Here is a 20,335-nt window from a genome sequence, read left to right on the forward strand (position 1 = left end):
GAATATATACAATATTTCAAAGTATTTCCAAATTCATATATTCCGAATAAGAAGACCACATTTTAACAAAAAAGGAATAATTGTCATGCAAGTTACATGTAATTTTTTCCATAGTAATACAAGCTCTCAATTCATTATGCCAACATGCTATATTAGCCTCTACATTATTTTTCCAAGTACTAACTACACATTTTCATGCTACAGCCAACACTAAATGTACAAATGCAATCTGAAACTTATCCAAAGAGACCATATAACCCAACAAAAATTTGATGGGTCTAATGGTTATTTAATTTAGAGTAATTTTTCCAGAACCAACGTAATGTCTTCCCAAAATGGTTGTACTTTAACACAAGACCAAACGGCATGTAAAAATGTTCCAATACATAATCCACATCTAAAACAAGAATTTGAATTACTAAACCCATATTTTTTCAGTTTCTCTGGAGTCAAATATAACTGATGTAAAAAAATATAATTAAACATCCATATCTTACATTTGTCAGTTTAGTTACGCTTTCATAACACATAACTTCCCAATTCTCTTGAGGGATAATATAAGTTAAATCACTTCCCCATTTAGCCCTTGATTTCTCCCATTGCGGTTTATCCATATCTTCTTGTAAAAATTGATATAGATCTGAAATATAACCTTTCTTTGGTATAGAGAAAATCAAAGATTCAAATTTCGTCAACATAGGTAAATTAATCTCTTTACCATAATTATCATTTATCAAAGGTCTGAATTGATAATACACAAAAAACAAATTTACAGATATATCAAATTTCTCCCTCAATTGGTTAAAAGAAAGAAACTGACCTTCTTCAAAACAGTCCTTAACTATTAAGTGTGGAGTTAAGGATGCGAATGTTGGGGAGGGCCTTGATAAAATAGTTGTTACAAAGGAAGTAGTGATGGAGAAACTAATGGGACTAAAGCCAGACAAATCACCTGGGCCTGATGATATGCATCCAAGGGTTCTGAAGGAAATGGCAGAAGTTATAGTTGATGCATTAGTGGTCATAGACCAAAATTCCTTGGATTCTGGGCAGGTCCCGGCAGACTGGAAGACAGCAAATGTCACGCCACTTTTTAAGAAGGGATGTAGGCAGAAGACTGGAAATTATCGGCCAATTAGCTTGATGTCGGTAGCTGGAAAAATGTTTGAATCCGTCATGAAAGATGAAATAGTGCAACTTTTGGAACATAAGGGTTCAATCAGGCAGACGCAACGGTTTTAGAAAGGGAAGATCTTGTTTGACAAACTTGTTAGGATTCTTTGAGGATATAATGGGTGCGGTGGATAGAGGGGAACAGGTTGATGTTGTATATTTGGATTTCCAGAAAGTGTTTGATAAGGTGCCTCACAAGACACTTATCAGTAAGTTACAGGAAAGTGGAGTCTTGGGGGAGTATATTGGCCTGGATTGAAAATTGGTTGTCTGACAGGAGGCAGAGAGTTGGGATAAGTGGAAGTTTTTCAGGTTGGGAGAGATTGGTAAGTGGGGTGCCGCAGGGGGCGGTGTTAGGCCCACAACTGTTCATCATTTACATTGATGACTTGGAGGAGGGGACAAAATGTGGTGTAGCCAAGTTTGCAAATGACACCAAATTGAGTTGAAGAGCAAATTGTAATGAGGATGTGGAGAGTCTGCAGAGGGATATAGTTAAGCTGAATGAGTGGGCAAAGGTCTGGCAGATGGAGTACAATGTTAGTAAGTGTGAGGTTATCCACTTTGGCAAGAAAAATAAAAGAGCTGAATATTATTTAAAGGGTGAAAAACTAGAGCACGCTGTTATGCAGAGGTACTTGGGTGTGCTTGTGCATGAATCGCAAAATGTTAGGTTGCAGGTGCAGCAGGTTATTAAGAAGGCAAATGGAATGTTAGCCTTCATCGCTAGAGGAATTGAATTCAGGAGTAGGGAGGTAATGTTGCAACTGAATAGGGTACTAGTGAGACCGCACCTAGAGTACTGTGTCCAGTTCTGGTCTCCATATTTGACGAAGGATATACTGGCTTTGGAGATGGTCCAAAGTAGGTTTACTAGGTTGATCCCTGGGATGAAGGGGTTGACTTATGATGAAAGTTTAAATCATCAAGGATTGTATTCGCTCGAGTTCAGAAGAATGAGAGGAGATCTTATAGAAACATATAGGATTATGAAGGGTATGGATAGGATAGATGTAGGAAGGTTTTTGAACTGGCCGGGGAAACTAAAACCAGAGGACACAGTCTCAAGATTCGGGGGAGTAGATTTAGGACAGAGATGAGGAAAAATACTTTTTCCCAGAGAGCAGTGAATGTTTGGAATTCTCTAACCAGCGAAGTGGTTGAGGCTGCTTCATTAAACATATTTAAAATTCGGTTAGATAAATTTTTACATGATAGAGGAATTAGGGGATATGGGGAGAAGGCAGGTAGGTGGAGTTAGGTCATAAATTAGATCAGCCATGATCTTATTGAATGGCAGAACAGGCTCGATGGGCCATTTTTGGTCTACACCTGTTCCTACTTACTATGTTCCTATCCTCCCTGCTGCTCTGATGGTCCTGTGGATTGACTCCAATCCATTTCTCCGCAAGGACCCGCTCATCCAGTATAGGTTGTACTTGCGTGAACTGTTCCAAGGTCCCTCGGCCTGACGGAGATTGCCGATTCTATCGCTTTTGCTGATTCCAAGCGATCTTAGGCCCTCTGTCCTGTCGGGTCAGTCTGATTTAATGTTTCTCGGTTTTTGTTTGATTTTTAGGAGCTCTGAATGGGAATATTTGATTATCCTCAGCAGAGCTGCTCGCAAAGAGTGGGTGCTGTAAAGGGCCAGCCTGTCTCATTCCTTCATAAGAGATGTAATATTGCACTTTCTCGAGTTCCAACTTTTTGCTATTGATTTATAAAACTTTCATCTGACAAACACTAACTCATACAGTCCTTTTACAGTATGGGAGGACAGTCAGTGTGGGGAAAATTTAACCCACCAATTGCCAGAATTTGCTTTGCTACAGATGCCTCTGTCTTTCTGCAAATTAGCTTCTCTAAATTTCCCTTCCTTTCACATGAAAGTGGTCATCCCGTTCTCATTCCTCGTCTCCAACCAACCACAAAGCCTCAGCAGTCAAGCCCATGACTCTATCCTGACTGAGAACAGCTGGGACATTTTCCTTGTCTTGCAATGTACCCAACCCTCGTGCTTACCCCCTCTCCACTGAAACAATGGAACCCAAAGCATTCAGCTGCCAGTCCTGCTCCTCTTGGTGGGACGCAGAACATTGAGCTGCCAGTCCTGCCCCTCTTGGAGGGACCCAGAACATTTTGTGTGTGTGTGTGTGTGTGTGTGTGTGTGTGTGTGTGTGTGTGTGTGTGTGTGTGTGTGTGTGTGTGTGTGTGTGTGTGTGTGTGTGTGTGTGTGTGTGTGTGTGTGTGTGTATACGCATGTGCAGGTTTTGTTTTACAGTGAAAAGTATATACAGATTATATCCAGAACATTTGTACAAAGCACAACATTGACATCAAATGGAAGGAACTTGACAAAATTATCTCACTGATAGAACACGTCCCTGATATAAAAGTACATCTTCCAATTTGCCCCGAGATAGTTGGGGTTGTGTGTGGGTGTTGGGGTGTGTGTGTGTGGAGTTGTGTTGGATTGGGGGTGTGTTTGGGGGCTGCATGTGGGGAATTGGAGGGAATGTGTGAGGGGATGTGTGTGAGGTGTGTGGGTGGGATTGTGTGGTGGTTGTGTGTGGGGTATATGTACGTGGGTGCTTGAGGGTGTATGTGTGTGGGCGTGTGTAAGAAGGGGTGTGAGGGAGGGTGTGTGGGAGGGTGTGGGAGTGAGTTTGTGTGTGTGTGTATGGGGGAGGGTATGGGAGTGGGTGTGTGTGCGTGGGGGAATTTCCTTCTTTACATTTTCCATAAGTGAACAAATATATACAGAACATTTGTATAAAGCACAATATCGACATCAAATGGAAGGAACTCAACAAAATGATCTCACTGATAGAACATGTCCCTGATATAAAAGCACATCTTCCAATTTGGCCTGAAATAGTTGGGGGGACCTTTCCTGAACGGTTTTCAGAACCTTTCGTTCTAAAACCCGACTTCCAGACCCGTATTATATTCGTCCAGGAACAAAGTCCACTTTTAATTTGAGAATCCGGTTCGGAGTCGAGATTAAGGGGAAAGAGTGGAAATAGTTTGTATTGGAGTGTGTGTGTGTGTGTGTGTGTGTGTGTGTGTGTGTGTGTGTGTGTGTGTGTGTGTGTGTGTGTGTGTGTGTGTGTGTGTGTGTGTGTGGGGAGGCTTTGTGGGATGTGTATGGGGGTGGGTGTGTGGGGTGTGTGTGTGGGAGGGGTGTGTGTGTTTGTGGTGTGTGTGTGTTGGGTGTGTGTGTGAGGGATGTGTGAGGTGTGTGGGGATTGTGTGTGGGGGGACTTGTGTGTGTGTGGGTGTTTGTGTGTGTGGATTTGTGTGTGGGGGATTTGTGTGTGTGGGGTTATTTGTGTGTGTGTCGGGTTTGTGTGAGTGGGGGTCGGTGTGTGTGTATGGTTTGAGTGTGTGGGGGGCTTGTGTGTGGGGTGCTTTGCGTGTGGTGAGAGGGTGTGTCATTGTGGGGGTGTGTGTCGGGGCTTGTATGTGTGGAGTGTGTGTTTGGGAGTTGTGTATGTTTGGGGCATGTGTGTGGGGGAGGTGTTTGCAGGGTGTGAGTGATGTGTGATTGTGGGGGGATGTGTTGGGGGTGTGTCTGGAGTGTGTATGTGTGTTGCAGTTTTTTTCGGGGGTAAGTGTTTTTCAGTTATTTTTTATTGTTGGTTAAGGGTTTTTAAAGTTAATTATGAAAGATTAGGTGTCATTATGTCAGTTGTAATGAATAGTTTACATTTTGCAACTTTGAATTGTTAAGGGTGGAAATGTGTTATCGATTCTATGAAGAAGCTAAATATTGTAGTTTTGCAATAAACTGATAGAAAGAGAACATATGAAATTGAAAAGAGATTGGGTCGGACATGTAATTTCATCTTTATTGAACTCTCAAGCTAGAGGGGTAGGGATATGAGTTCATCAAAAATACCTGTGCCTGTGGATTCTTTATTGCTGATGCTGGAAGAGGGCTGATTGTTAACTGGCAGATTTTTTCTGAAAGTTGGACTTTAATGGATGTTTATGCACCAAATGAAGATGATCAGACATTTATTTCAGAGACATTTTTAAATTTGCATCAGTCAAATGGAATGTATTGGTCAGAGGAAATTTTCACTGTTGTTTGGATCCTTTGTTGGACAAATCTTCAAGAATTGTTCAAAGAATTAAAATGGCGAAGACTCTTTGAGATGATGAAAGATTTAAATTTGGAAAAGGAAATTGAAGGCTTGGAGAAAAAAAAAATTACGAAACAATTGTACAGATAATTTTATCTAAAGTGAAATTACGTGATAATAATTTACAAACATATAAATATGAGAAAATAATTTTACGGTCTAAACAACATTATTATGAATTGGGAGAAAGTGCAGATAAAGGTGAAAAAGGCTCTATTTCTGATATGCATAGGTTGTTGCCGGAGAAAATGGAAAAAGTAGATATTTATAAAGTTAAAGAGAAATGGGAAAAGAGTTAAATATTGTTTTGACATGGGAGGAATTGTCAAAAATATGTGTTGACAGTGTAACAAAGTTAATTATAGTGTGGTCAAATGTAATTTTTTGCATCAATTATATTTAACCCCTGAGAAACTGAATAGATATGGATTCAGTTTAACAGATTTATGTTTTAGATGTAAAGAGCGGAAAGGTACTTTTGTACATTGAGTTTGGTCATGTAAGGAAATTAAGCATTTTTGGGTGGAAATTATAAAATGTTTGAGGGATTTGTTAAAAATGGATATTCGATTGGATCCAAACATGTGTTTGTTGGGTTATGTTATTGTTCCATTTGTTGATTCAGAAATGGCTAAACCATATTTGGCTTTTTTAAGATTAGGGTTAGCAGTAGCAGTAGCGAGATATGTATAGCTGTCACATGGAAGAATGATGTCCAACTAAACTTGCGAAAATGGCATAATGAATTGCAGTCTTGTGTATATTTAGAATAATTAACATATAATGTGAGAAATAATTGCTCTTTTTTTATTGATATGTGAGGTTTATATTTGGAACACAGGACTATAGAAATTAAATAATTGTATGGTTGGCACACCAATCAGGGAGTATTTGATACATTTTTTGTAAGGTTTTGAGGGAGGGTTTTTTCTTTTTTTGTATTAGTAAGGGGGAGGGGTTGTATTTTATAGTTACTTTATATGTATTTGATTTTCTTTATATAATTTGAAAATATCAAATAAAATTTTCAAAAAAAGAGTGTGTATGTGTGTGTGGGGCATTTGTGTGTTGGGGGTTGTGTGTGGGGACTGTGGGAGGAGCCGTCGCTGATCTCTGAGTCCTCCCCACTGCCGCCGCTGATCCCCGACCCCTCCCCATCGCTGCCTGACCAATTGATTCCTCCAGTCGCTCGAGATTCCAGCCGGCTTCTCTGAGCTGACAGGGTGTCATGGTTGACATAGTGTTAGGGCAATGCCTTTACACGGCCAGTGGTCAGGACTGCACATGAGTTTGAATTCTGGGCTGTCTGTCAGAAATCTTTCATCCTCGTTGCTATCAAGTGGCTTCTGAGTCCAATCTTGCCTTTGAAAATTCTTCTGCATTCAGGACGGTTCGTTCCAGATGGCAGATCAGGCTTGGGTTGGTACGGCCTCTCCTCCCATCTTCTTCTATTTCTGCACATCTGCTGGCTTCAAAGGTTGCTGTTCCCTCTCAGATGATGGTTTGCCAGACCTTCCTGTCCATAGTTTGTCCTCCCTTTGACACATCTTGTTTTTCATTCTGCAGGGTATCTAGCCACCCTCCTCACCAGGCAAGCCTAGTGGGGGAGCAGGTTTAATCGCCGACCACTCGACCATGCGACTGGGTTACATGGTACCAGTGGCACTCAGGCAAGTGACCTGAAACAGATCCTTGTTTACTCTTCACTTCACGTAAAAAGGCTCCCACATACTGTTGCTGACCATGAGTGTGGCCAACATGCCTTTGTTGAAGAGTCTCAGGATCCATATGCACTTTTCAGTTCATCTAACACTAGAAGGGGCGGCTCATAGTTGTTTCCTTGATGCAGAGTTGAAGGGTTTCCTGAGGGTGATGAATGACGTGTTGAAAGGTTGGAGCTGTTCACTATATTTTTCTTGGAGTTGTCTAATTTTTAGATGTTGGCACAAATCTTGCTTGAACTTTGTTGAGATCCTCCAGGACTGGATGTAGAAATATCTGAACATGTTGATTGTATTTCCAAGTGTCGCTGCCTTATTGACTGTTGGTCCTGCTACCAACTTGACTTCCAGCACAAGTTGTTGTCCTCCCTTCTGCACTTTACGAATCTACAAGCAGCGTAAACAAAAGTCATTCAAGGGAAGAGATGAACGTAATTTTAAACAAGATCACGCGAAGTCTTTAGCACAAAATGATTTGCACTTTTTGATAGAGAATCTGAGACAATAGAAATCCTTTAATTCCCTCTTCCTATATCCCTCCCCCTTCCTCGAGAACTCTCCCTCCCTCTCCTCGCCCTCTCCTTCACCCCACCCTCTCCTGCACCCTCCACCGCCCCCACCCCTCCCCCTCCCCCGAGTGAGGTGCTGGATTTTGGGGGGGGTTAAATGCAAGAGGAAAGTATAGCATTGATGGAGAGAAGGATTTTGAGTTGAATGCTCATAGCTCCCTGAAAGAGACAAGACAGTGGAGAGGATGGTAAAGAAACATCCAGCCTGCTGGATGTCGTAATTTGGGGCACTGAATGTAAAAATTGGTGAGTCAAATTGCAGCTGTCTAAACTTTTGGGTCAGCCCCATTTGGAATATTACATAGTGTTCTGGTCTCTGAATTTCAGGAAGGATGTCAAAGCATTGTTGAGGGTTCAGAAGAGGTCACCAGGAAGTTGCCTAGATTGAAGAGGTTTGGATTGAATTGTTTTTGCTGAGGGAAGTATATAAAATTGCAAATAATATCTTTGGACGACTGTTGACATGCATGCTTGAGAGGTGGCTTCAGATAGTGGTTTTATGGATGAAAGGATGGGAAATACTATATTCCTTGACGAATCAGTGTTGGACTCATTAATTTTAAAAAAATCGAGATTTGGAAGTAGACGCAACAATGTCTAAATTTGCATCAAATAGTGCAGATTTTGCCAAAATGGATGAGAGCCTGTTCGTGCTGGCGGAGGGATCAGTAAGTTCTGAGTCACAAAGGGGATAAGTGTTAAAAAATGATCAAAGGGAAAGATGTTTTTACTCTGAGATTCAAAGTTTGAATTCACGCCTGTGAACCGACTTTCAGGATCAAATTTGAGGGATAATGAGGGATATATTTACATGGTCAAAGTGTAGAATTAATGGCCATCCATGTACAGAGCAGGCATGGTACAATGGGCCAAATGGCCTTCTTCTCTGCTGTGTCTATTCTGTGATTCAGTTAGGGGAGATATTCCACAGTATAATGGTGATGGTGAAAGCTACACTATTCGATCTCATTTCAATTTCCAGAACAGCAACTTGGAATCATGGTCAAAACACTTCAGTCCGTGAGTCAAATGTTCTTCCTTTGATGAATGGGAACAACAGTCTTGTATTTCCAAACTACGGTTACTAGGGGAGATGGGGTCCTATCGGGTGACATAATGGCACAACCAGTAGTGTGCCACTCTCTCAGTGATCCACATTCGTTCCCATTCTCCAGTCCTTCTCATCTTCAAAGACATGCCTATGCTGGATGGAAGGGGATTAGATTGCTGTATATTACCCTGATGTTGGTGGCAGGTTTGCGATTGGGGTGAGTTAGAACATACATAGACTGTAGAACACTACAGCATAGTTCAGGGCCCTACAGCCCTTGATGTTGTGCAGACCCAAACATTCCTTCCTAAAACAAAGTACAAAACCCTTCCTACCACATCACCCTCTATTTAAATGTTCCCAATGTTTCAGCTTCCACCACCATCTCCGGCAAGTTGTTTTAGGAAACCCACAACTCTCTGTGTAAAAAAAACCACCCCGATATGTAACATAAACTCCCCTCCCTTAACTTTGTACATATAATCTCTGATGTTTGCTGGCTGTCCACCCGATCTGTGCCTCTCATAATCTTCTAGACCTCTATCAAGTCTCCTCTAATCCTACATTCCAAAGAGAAAAGTCCCAGCTCTGCGAATCTTGCCTCATAAGACTTGTTTCCCAATCCAGGCAGCATCCTGGTCAATCTCCTCTGCCCCCTCTCCATTGCTTCCACATCCTTCCTATAATGTGGTGACCAGAACTGAACCTAATACACTAAGTGAGTCATGCCAAAGATTTGTAGAGTTGCAACATGACCTCTCTACTCCTGAATTCAAACCCCTTATTAAGGAATCTCAGCACACCATAGGCCTTCTTAACTCTCCTATCAAACTGTGGGGCAACCTTGAGAGATGTGTAGATTTGCAACCCAAGGTTCCTCTGTTCATCCACACTCTTAAGTAACCGACCATTAACTCTGGACTAAGCCTTCTGGTTTGTCCTTCTAAAATGCATCAACTCTCACTTATCTGGATTGAAATCCATCTGCCACTTTTCTGCCTAACTCTGCATCCCATCTTTATCATTTTGTAACCTTCAACAGCCTTCATCTCCATCCATAACTCCTCCAATCCAACCTCCGTCTCATCCGAAAACTTACTGATCTATCCATCCGCCTCTTCGTGCAGGTCATTTATGAAAATCACAAAGAACAGGGGTTCCCAGAACAGATCCCTGCGGCCCCTCCACCAGTCCCCAACCTCCAGGCAGAATCCTTTCCTTCCACTATTACTGTCTGGTCTTCTCACATTTCAGCTTTTATTTCATGCAGGTAATTTTCCACTCATCCCATGACTCATGACTTTCTGCAGGTATCTCTCGTGGCCGACCTTCTAAAATCCTTGCTAAAATCCACGTCCACCACATCTAGCACCCTACCCTCATTAATTTCTTTTGTGACCTCCTCAAAAGACTCAGTTAGATTTATGAGACCAAGCTTGCCTTCACAAAGACATGATGACTATCCTTGTGTAGACTATATTTCTCTAGATGTTCATTGATCCCATCCTTAAGAATCCCTTTCATTAGTTCACACACCAATAACATAAGACTCACCGGTCTAAAATTCCCAGGATTCTCCCTACTACCTTTTTTAAACAAGGGGACTACATTTACCATTCTCCAATCCACCCGAGTCACGCTGCCATCTCCCCCACCCATCCAAGTCGTGCTGCCGTCTTTCTCTTGTCACCCACCCATTGAGCTGCCGTCTCTCTCCCAGCTCGCCCGCCAGAGTCACGCTGACATCTCTCTCCCCCCACCCGCCCAAGTCACGCTGCCATCTCTCTCTCCCCCTTCCCACACAAGTCACTCTATCATCTATCTCTATCTTTCTCTCTCCACAGTACAAGCACCAGGAAAAAAAATGCTGGATTTTGGAGCTTTCTGGATTTTAGATGTCTGGAGAAAGGAATGTTTACCTCTGTTCCCTCCTGTGGACCTCATCCCTACTCTTATCGATGTCATTGTTCCACGACATCCAGTTGCTTGCCCTCCCTTCCAGAATGCTGTGATCTTGATCTGAATCGTCCCTGACCCTGGCACCTGGGAGATAACATTCCATCTGGGAGCCTCTATCTTATTTACAGAACTTCCTATCCACTTGTCTAACCAACAAGTCCCCAATCACCATTGCTCTCTTCCTCTTCCCACTCCTCCCTTCTGAGCCAGGGGTGCCAACCACTGTGCCGGAGAAATGGCCACCTCGACTTGTCCCTGGCAGGTCGTTATCACACTCCCCCCACTTTCTACATGATCTAAAACAGAATACTTGTTGAGGGGTACAGCCACAGGGTGCTTTGAAAGGAAAGGGTTATGGGGCTAGTGGGGCAATAGAGCTGGGGTATTTTGATAGCAAGCATTGAATTGATGGGCCAATTTGTCACAAACAGATTTCTCTGTTTCCCCCTTCCCCTCATCACCAGCCATCTGTCCACCATTCATCGTCACATGATCAAAATAACCAACAGGGAGACAGAACTGGCCATGGGCCAGCCAATAGAAAGCACAAATGCTCAGCACAGATACAGTACCCCGTGGGGACATTACAAGACCAACACAAGTGCTTGATATTACAGATGAAGCATTTTGTTAAAGAGTCAAACTTGATATGCAGTGGCCAATGAGCCATTAAGCTGAGTTGGCTTAAGCCCAGTGGCCGGGAAGGAGGGTGAGCCAGCAGGTGATGGGACGTCGAGCGCCCAGGCAGGAGCAGAATCTTTCAAACCCAAAAAGTTGAATCCACACCTCAAAGTTTATCGACGCCTTTTCGACCCCCTATGATTTTTCAACCCCTTGGATCTTCCCATTGACCCACCCACTCCCCACCCCACCCCCACCAGGGGTCAATATTGATTACTTAGGAGACCCCTAATATGTTATTTAACATAACTTAATGTCACTTTATTCGATTCAGCATAGAGTGGAACAGGGAGTCAAGGTTACAGGGGCTTTACTAAAGCTCAGCCTGGATTGGTAGTTAATTCGCCACAGTTGACATGGTGTTGCAGTCATGCTCCAATCTTCGATTATGCCTGGATGCAGCAAGCATGGATAATTGCTGTTGATTTGCCACAACCTACTTTTTATACACTTGTGGATTCATAAAACTATGTAGCAGCTTTTATCTTTTTCAAACTTCTAACATGCAAGGGAAAGCTTTAATAGTAATAACCCATTTGCTTGTTTCAGATGGTGAAGTGAAACACCATTCACATGATTCTGTGCATTTCTAAATGGCACAATGGGGAAGTAGTGAAATAAAATTGCATGAGTGGTTGCAATTGCTTTGGATGAGATCTTAAACCACATCCTATCTGGTTTGTTAAAGAACATACAAGATTCTATCATACAATAAATTCTGTTCTTTACCAGGCCTTGGGCCTAGTCAGTTCGAGCAGCAAGTCGGAGGAGGCGGCAACCAGAGTTCGGGCAGTAATCGGAGGAGGAGCGAGGTGAGAGTGACGGGTTAAATTGGTCAAGGGCCAATAAAGGGAGGGTAAGGCAAAGGAGCGGCTAGCAAGGAGTGATCCAGTGAGGGAGTGGCCTGGTGAACGAATGGGGCTTCGAGGCTTTGGCTCGAGAGGCTGAGGTCGAGAAGAGACTGGGGTCGAGCATCTCTGGATTAAGGTAAGACTGTATATTTGCCACATATTATCTTTTTGTTATTTTCTCTTTCTAAGGTGAGGGGAAGAGAGAAGGGATGAGTGTGAGAGCAGTTTTCTCTGCTCAGTGTCAGATGTGGGGGGGTCCTGGAGTCTTATAGCCTCCCAGACATCCACGATTACACTAGGTGTACTGAGCTGTAGCATCTCAGGGATTGTGTTAAGGAACTCGCTCTGGTCAGGGAGAGTGAGGCCGTCATAGATAGGAGCTATAGCCAGGTGGTCTTAGCAGGGCCACAGGAGGAGGATCAGTGGGTTACAGTTAGGAGAGGGAAAAGGGAAGAGACAGATACAGGAGCGGGCCCCTGCGACTGAAGCCCTCAACAATTGGTACTCCTCCTTGAGTATCGTTGTGGGGGCATTCAGGCTGGGGAAGGAATCAGTGGCTGTATCTCTGGCACAAGGTCAGCCTCCGTTGCCCAAAAGGGTAGGGAAAGAAAGAGGAGGGTGATAGTTATAGGGGATTCAATGGTCAGGAGGACAGATAGGGGATGCTGTGGATACCATTAAAGAAACAGGATGGTAGTTTGTCTCCCTGGTGCCAGAGTCTGGGATGTAACTTCTCGTGTCATTGGAGAACAAGTTGGATAGGTGCATGGATGTCAAGGGACTGGTCAGGGAGTGGGAAAGTAGGACTAGAGGAGCTCACTGAAATAGGTGCAGACTAGAGGGGCCGAGATGGCCTGTATTCGGACTGTAATTGTCCCGGTCAATATTTATCTTGCAATCAACATTATAAGTGCCAGGTAAAAGTAAACCTTTGAGGTCTTCCTCTTGGACATTTTTCTGTTCCAACTTCCTCTTCTCCTCTGATGCTCCCTGATGCAAACGCTGAAATCTCTGTTCAATGGTAGCTAAAAGGAACACAAGGTTCAGTAACACATACATTTAAAAGTGTCTTCAAAGATTTACCACAAGGTTCCAGTGTTTTCATCAAAACAAACACATTTTTTGTTTTGGAGAAAGGCGAACTGTGGGTTTAGTAATATTTAAAGCAACGCAGAACAGAAGATGACGAGGGAAAAGTAGGAGAAAAAGGGTGGTCAAGGAATGAAAAAAGTTTGGAGGGAATCAACGTGAAATAGCAGATGAGTGAAATGAGGAACAGTGAAAAGGAAGGGACATTTGCAAAAGGAGTTGGAGAGAAAGAGAAGGACAGTCGTGCAACTCTTTGTTGAAAACATGTTGACTTCAAGGCCTTTTACTCATCGGGAGGAGCAGGTGAAGTGGGATGCACCACTCGAGCAAACATTTCATTCAATAAATACACATTTTGCAATACTATTGAGATTCTGGCATACGAGTCTGAACTACTCACAACAATTCAGTGGAGAAAGTTCTATTGAACTTTCTTAAATACTGTATTTTATTCAAACATTTATTTGAATGTACACAGTTCTTTAGTCAATGATCATTCCATTTATTTTAGAGTTTTCAGAGCAGTTTATGAAATGATATGCTATTTAGGACGTGCTTGGTAAAGATGATTCAACATTCGAAATCCAATCAATTGCAAGAAATATTTTAGAATGGTTCAAAGAGGTTGGTGGATCCCAACTGGTAATTTGCATATATTGAAAATGTCTAATTTGCCAGCAGGAAGTATCACTTTTATCTGTTGTAATTAGAGAACCACCTTTTGAACTAAGCAGCAAATGTTGAAATGGTACCTGTGGTCTTTCGAAGCTGAAGTACATTTGGAACAACGTCATTGCTCAAGGACAGCAGGCACTTTGCTGCTTCCTGTAACTTTTCAAGAGCATCTTCATGTTCAGAAATTTCTTCATGAAGGACCTGTGATTTCATAATGACACAATGACTCATCCACAATAAAACTGAGATTTCTTTCTGTAGATCTTAGATTCGCCGAGGCCTTGGTTAATTTCGATATTGTCTTGGTGTCAAGGAGATAACAGCCTGTCAAGACGATTCTCTAAAATTATCATAAATACCAACAACTCTCTGGCCTGCTTTGGGGAGAGGAGGCGAACATTTTCAAGGACCCAATAACCACAGGATATTGGGATTTTCTCAAACAACCAGATCAAACATTTTATTGATCTTTACTCATTAATGCTTCTACGTTTTTAATATGCCTGATGTTTGTGTATTTTCTGATGCTGTTGAGCTCATCATCTTTATCTCATCTACATCTCTTGGCTGGCCCTGAAATCCCCTTGCAAACCATCAGGATCACAAGAAAATGTTTAAAAATGTTACGATAGCTGGCATACATGGAGTATTTGAAGCTTAGATTCACATCACCATTGGTAAAAATAATGCTGAAGTATTCATTTGGCTTTTCACCACTAATGGACACAGATTTGACTGCAGAAGGTTATTCTGCATTATTGTTTTTCTGCCCATCTACCTTTACTCCGGGTGTCCCCTCTCCCCAATCCGTCATCCTTCATTGGCAAATATGTGTTCTCCCTCAGCAATCCAACCCGATGTCAACTCCTATTTCCACTTGAGCACTTAATGGCCCACAACTTTTCTCCATGACCATCAATCCCAAGCCATTTACTGCAATAAATGGTCCGCCTTTTCTCTGACTGCATGAGCAGAATTGCTCTCCACATCAATAAAGCCAAACGGGAACTACTGATTTGTCTTTCTGATGCATATTCCAATTCCTTAAACATCAACTCCTGTGATCATGATGCCATTAGTTTCATTCAGGATGGAGAAGGATAGGTCTGGGCCTCGGGTTTAGATTCTAAATTGGAGAAAGGCCAATATTGAGGAAATGAGGAAGGGTCGAGTAGATGTGGTCTGGGAAAAGTATGTGCGAGGTCAGTGGAAGACCTATAAAGGTGACATTTGGAGGGAAGAGACACTGCATGTTCCTGTCAAGATGAAAGGCAAGATTAGCAGGCTTAGGAATCTGGTTTGGATGAAGAGAGCTGTGCAGCAAGGTACAGACATCAGAGAGCAAATGAGGTGCTTGAAGAGGATAGAAAATGCAAGAAAAAACCTCAAGCAAGAAACCAGGAAGGCTATCTGGATGATAATGTGGTAAATTGGGTCAGCAAGTTTGCAGATGACACTAAGATAGGAGGTGTTGTGGACAGCGAAGAAGGTATTCAAAGCTTCAGAGGGATCTGGACCAGCTCGGAAAATGGGCTGAAAAATGGAAGATAGAATTTAATGCAGATGAGAGTGAGGTGTTGCATTTTGGAAGGAGAAGTCAAGCAAGGACATACAGGGTAAACAGTAGGCACCGAGGAGTACGATAGAACAGAGGGATCTCGGAATACAGATACCTAATTCTCTGAAAGTCGTGTCACATGTGGACAGGGTTGAAAAGAGAGCCTTTGCAACATTGACATTGATAAATCAAAGTAGAAAGTACAAGAGACATTGGTGAGACCAAATTCCGATTATTGTGTGCAGATTTGGTCGCCTAACTGCAGGAAGGATGGCAATTGTGCAGAGATTGACATGGATGTTGCCTGGACTTCAGGAGCAGAGTTGCAGGAAAAGGTTAAACTGGTTATGATTTTATTCCCTGGAGTGTAGAATGAGGGAAGACTTGAGAGAGATATTTAAAATGATGTAGAGGATAGACAGAGTAAATATAGGTAGGCTTGTTCCACTGAGAGCAGGTGAAATACAAACCAGAGGACATGGGGTAAGGGTGACGGGGATACATTTAGGGGGAACATGAGGGAGAACGTCTTCACACAGAAGTGGTGGGAGTGTGGAACAAGCTGTCAGCTAAAGTGGTGACAGTGGGCTCAATTTTAAATTTGAAAAGAATTTGGACCAGTACAAGGATGGGAAAGGTATGGAGGGCTATGGACTGGGTGCACGTCAGTGGGGCTAGGCAGAAAAGTGTTCAGAACAGACTAGAAGGGCCAAAGGGGCCTGTTCCTGTTATGTAATATTGTAAGGTTCTAGAGTTCGAATACTTCTTTGAAATAAATCAATCTCTGCAACCTTGCAAACTAATCTTACCCCCAAATGAGCTTCAAATCACACTTTCCTCCCACCTCCCTTCACCTGTTCCTGAACCCGCCCCCATCTATGGTGTTATCGTCTCTGCACCTGATGATTCCATTAATCATTTGCTGACTTTCCTTGCTCTGCTATGATAATCCTGGAGGTAATCCAAAATTCTGCCACAATATCCTTCGTCACCAGACCCCCATTAAACATGGATACAGGCAACATGGGGAAACCCAAAATGAAAATATACACACAATGACTGCAGAACTGCTTGGCTTTTTGCTTCAGTTTCCAATATCCCCCCCCCCCCCCCCCCACCATCTGGAAGCAAATTGGCTGTTGGTTCTTCATCATGCTCTCATTAAAAGGTGTTCAAGGTGGAATGCAGGCAGCTCAACTTTCGAGTTCAGGTGTCAAACTTACAAACCTCCCATGTGGCCTTAACCCCTGTTATTAGATGTGCACATTAACATTATTTCAAAGCATTCATGTTTCTACTCGTAAATTAGAATAAGCAACATTACACGGTAATTGATGAAATAACCTACGAACGGCAATTAGTTAACCCGAAGGGCCGGGCAACTTGTGAACCAAGTTGACGTAGAGCAATTTGTGAACCAAACAGACGGCAAGGCAACTCGTGAATCAAGCTGTCGTGGGGAAACTCGTAAACCAAGCTGACCTACGAACGGCAAGAAGATAGCCAGAATGGCCGGGCAACTCGTGAACCAAGTTGGCGTGGGGCAATTCATGAACCAAGCAGACGTCGGGCAACTCGTGAACCAGACGGACAGACAACTCATGAATCAATCTGTCGTGGGGCTACTCATAAACCAAGTTGACCTACGAACGGCAAGGAGATAGCCAGAAGGGCCGGCAACTCATGAACCAAGTTGACGTGGGGCAATTCGTGAACCAAGCAGACGTGGGGCAACTCGTGAATCAAGCTTTACTCGGGCAACTCGTAATCCAAGCTGACCTACGAACAGCCTTTAGTTAACAAGAAGTGCCAGGCAACTCGTGAATGAAGCTGTCGTGGGGAAACTAGTAAACAAAGCTGACCGACGAACGTGAATTAGTTAAGTAGAAGGGCCGGGCAACTCGTGAACAAAGTTGACATCGTGAACCAAGCAGACATCAGGAAAACTCGTGAACCAGATGGCCAGGCAACTAGTGAATGAAGCTGTCGTGGGGCTACTCAGAAACCAAGCTGACCTACGAACGGCAATTAGTTAAGCAGAAGGGCCGGGCAACTCGTGAACCAAGTTGACGTGGGGCAATTCCAGAACCAAGCAGATGTCAGGGAAACTCGTGAACCAGACGGCCAGGCAACTCGTGAATGAAGCTGTCGTGGGGTACTCGTAAACCAAGCTGACCTACGAACGGCAAGAAGATAGCGAGAAAGGCCGGGCAACTCGTGAACCAAGTAGACGTGGGGCAATTCGTGAACCAGACGGCCAGGCAACTCGTGAATCAACCTTTCGTGGGGCAACTCGTAAACCAAGCTGACCTACAAACAGCCATTAATAACCAGAAGTGCCAGGTAACTCGTGAATCAAGATGAACTACGAACGACAATTAGTTCAGCAGAAGGGCCGGGCAACTCGTGAACCAAGTGGACGTGGGGCAATTTGTGAACCAGACGGCCTGGCAACTCGTGAATCAATCTGTCGTGGGGCAACTAGTAAACCAAGCTGACCTAAGAATGACTAATTAGTTAAGCAGAATGGAAGGGTAACTCATGAACCAGGTTGACATGGGGAAATTCATGAACCAAGCAGACGTGAGCAACTCGGGAACCAGATGACCAGGCAACTCGTGAATGAAGCTGTTGTACGGCTACTCGTAAACCAAGCTGACCTACGAACGGCAAGAACATAGCCAGAAGGGCCCTGAGCTCGTGAATCAATCTGTCGTGGGGCAACTAGTAAACCATGCTGACCTACGAACGGCAAGAAGATAACCAGAAGGGCCGGGCAACTTGTAAACCAAGTTGACGTAGAGCAATTTGTGAACCAAGCAGACGTCGGGCAACTCATGACCAGACAGCAAGGCAACTCGTGAATCAAGGTGTCGTTGTGGAACTCGTAAACCAAGCTGAGCTACGAACGGCAAGAAGATAGCCAGAAGGGCCGTGCAACTCGTGAATCAAGTTGACGTGGGGCAATTCGTGAACCAGGCAGATGTCAGGCAACTCGTGAACCTGACAGCCTGGCAACTTAGGAATCAAGCAGACGTTGGGCAACTAGTGAACCAAGCTGACTGACGAGCGGCAATTAGATAACCAGAAGATCCGGGAAACTCGTGAATCAATCTGTCGTGGGGCAACTAGTAAACCAAGCTGACCGACGAACGTGAATTAGTTAAGCAGAAGGGCCGGGCAACTTGTGAACCAAGTTAACGTAGAGCAATTTGTGAACCAAGCAGACGTCGGGCAACTCGTGACCAGATGGCAAGGCAACTCGTGAATCAAGCTGTCGTGGGGCAACTCGTGAACCAAGCTGACCTACGAACGGCAAGAAGATAGCCAGAATGGCCGGGAAACTTGTGAACCAAGTTGGCGTGAGGCAATTCGTGAACCAAGCAGACGTGGGCCAACTCATGAACCTGACAGCCTGTCGATTCGTGAGTCAAGCTGTCATGGTGCAACTAGTAATCCAAGCTCACCGACGTATGGCCATTATTTAACCATTAGTGCTAGGCAACTCATGAATGAAGCTGTCATGGGGCAACTCGTAAACCAAGCTGACCTATGAAAGGCAAGAAGATAGCCAGAATGGCCGGGCAACTCGTGAACCAAGTTGACGTGGGGAAATTCGTGAACCAAGCAGACGTGGGCACCTCGTGAACCAGACGGCCAGGGAATTCGTGAATGAAACTTTCGTGGGGCTACTCGTAAACCAAGCTGACCTACGAACGGCAAGAACATAGCCAGAATGGCCGGGCAACTCGTGAAACAAGTTGGCGTGGGGCAATTCATGAACCAAGCAGACGTGGGCCAACTCGTGAACCTGACAGCCTGTCAATTCGTGAGTCAAGCCGTCATGGTGCAACTAGTAATCCCAGCTTACCGACGTACAGCCATTAGTTAACCATTAGTGCTAGGCAACTCATGAATGAAGCTGTCATGGGGCAACTCGTAAACCAAGCTGACCTATGAAAGGCAAGAAGATAGCCAGAATGGCCGGGCAACTCGTGAACCAAGTTGACGTGGGGAAATTCGTGAACCAAGCAGACGTGGGCACCTCGTGAACCAGACGGCCAGGGAATTCGTGAATGAAACTTTCGTGGGGCTACTCGTAAACCAAGCTGACCTACGAACGGCAAGAACATAGCCAGAATGGCCGGGCAACTCGTGAAACAAGTTGGCGTGGGGCAATTCATGAACCAAGCAGACGTGGGCCAACTCGTGAACCTGACAGCCTGTCAATTCGTGAGTCAAGCCGTCATGGTGCAACTAGTAATCCCATCTTACCGACGTACAGCCATTAGTTAACCATTAGTGCTAGGCAACTCATGAATGAAGCTGTCATGGGGCAACTCGTAAACCAAGCTGACCTATGAAAGGCAAGAAGATAGCCAGAATGGCCGGGCAACTCGTGAACCAAGTTGACGTGGGGAAATTCGTGAACCAAGCAGACGTGGGCACCTCGTGAACCAGACGGCCAGGGAATTCGTGAATGAAACTTTCGTGGGGCTACTCGTAAACCAAGCTGACCTACGAACGGCAAGAACATAGCCAGAATGGCCGGGCAACTCGTGAAACAAGTTGGCGTGGGGCAATTCATGAACCAAGCAGACGTGGGCCAACTCGTGAACCTGACAGCCTGTCAATTCGTGAGTCAAGCCGTCATGGTGCAACTAGTAATCCCAGCTTACCAACGTACGGCCATTAGTTAACCATTAGTGCTAGGCAACTCATGAATGAAGCTGTCATGGGGCAACTCGTAAACCAAGCTGACCTATGAAAGGCAAGAAGATAGCCAGAATGGCCGGGCAACTCGTGAACCAAGTTGACGTGGGGAAACTCGTGAACCGCATCTATGCCTGACGCTGGAAC

General features: G+C 44.1%; 1 protein-coding gene and 1 long non-coding RNA gene across 6 annotated transcripts in view; one reads left to right on the forward strand and one right to left on the reverse strand.

Annotated features, from left to right (window-relative positions):
• Positions 1 to 20,335, forward strand: part of LOC138751056 (uncharacterized) — a 44,405-nt gene that overhangs the window by 11,388 nt on the left and 12,682 nt on the right. For 3 of the 5 annotated variants that reach the window (XR_011349687.1, XR_011349689.1, XR_011349685.1), the window contains exon 4: positions 12,035 to 12,289. The exons of 1 other annotated variant lie outside the window; for it this stretch is intronic. This is a non-coding gene — a long non-coding RNA (uncharacterized lncRNA). The remainder of the gene's footprint in view (positions 1 to 12,034; positions 12,290 to 20,335) is intronic. One more of the 5 variants, XR_011349688.1, reaches the window with a different exon arrangement.
• Positions 15 to 15,152, reverse strand: LOC138751055 (microtubule-actin cross-linking factor 1-like). The gene is made up of 3 exons (XM_069913148.1): positions 13,995 to 15,152; positions 13,083 to 13,178; positions 15 to 7,429 (listed from the first exon to the last, which is right to left on the reverse strand). The coding sequence occupies exons 1-3, from the start codon at positions 14,146 to 14,148 to the stop codon at positions 7,422 to 7,424; spliced, it is 258 nt and encodes an 85-aa protein (XP_069769249.1). The 5' UTR covers positions 14,149 to 15,152; the 3' UTR covers positions 15 to 7,421.

This window comes from Narcine bancroftii, unplaced genomic scaffold, assembly GCF_036971445.1.
Source record: "Narcine bancroftii isolate sNarBan1 unplaced genomic scaffold, sNarBan1.hap1 Scaffold_631, whole genome shotgun sequence".
Lineage (NCBI taxonomy): Eukaryota > Metazoa > Chordata > Chondrichthyes > Torpediniformes > Narcinidae > Narcine > Narcine bancroftii.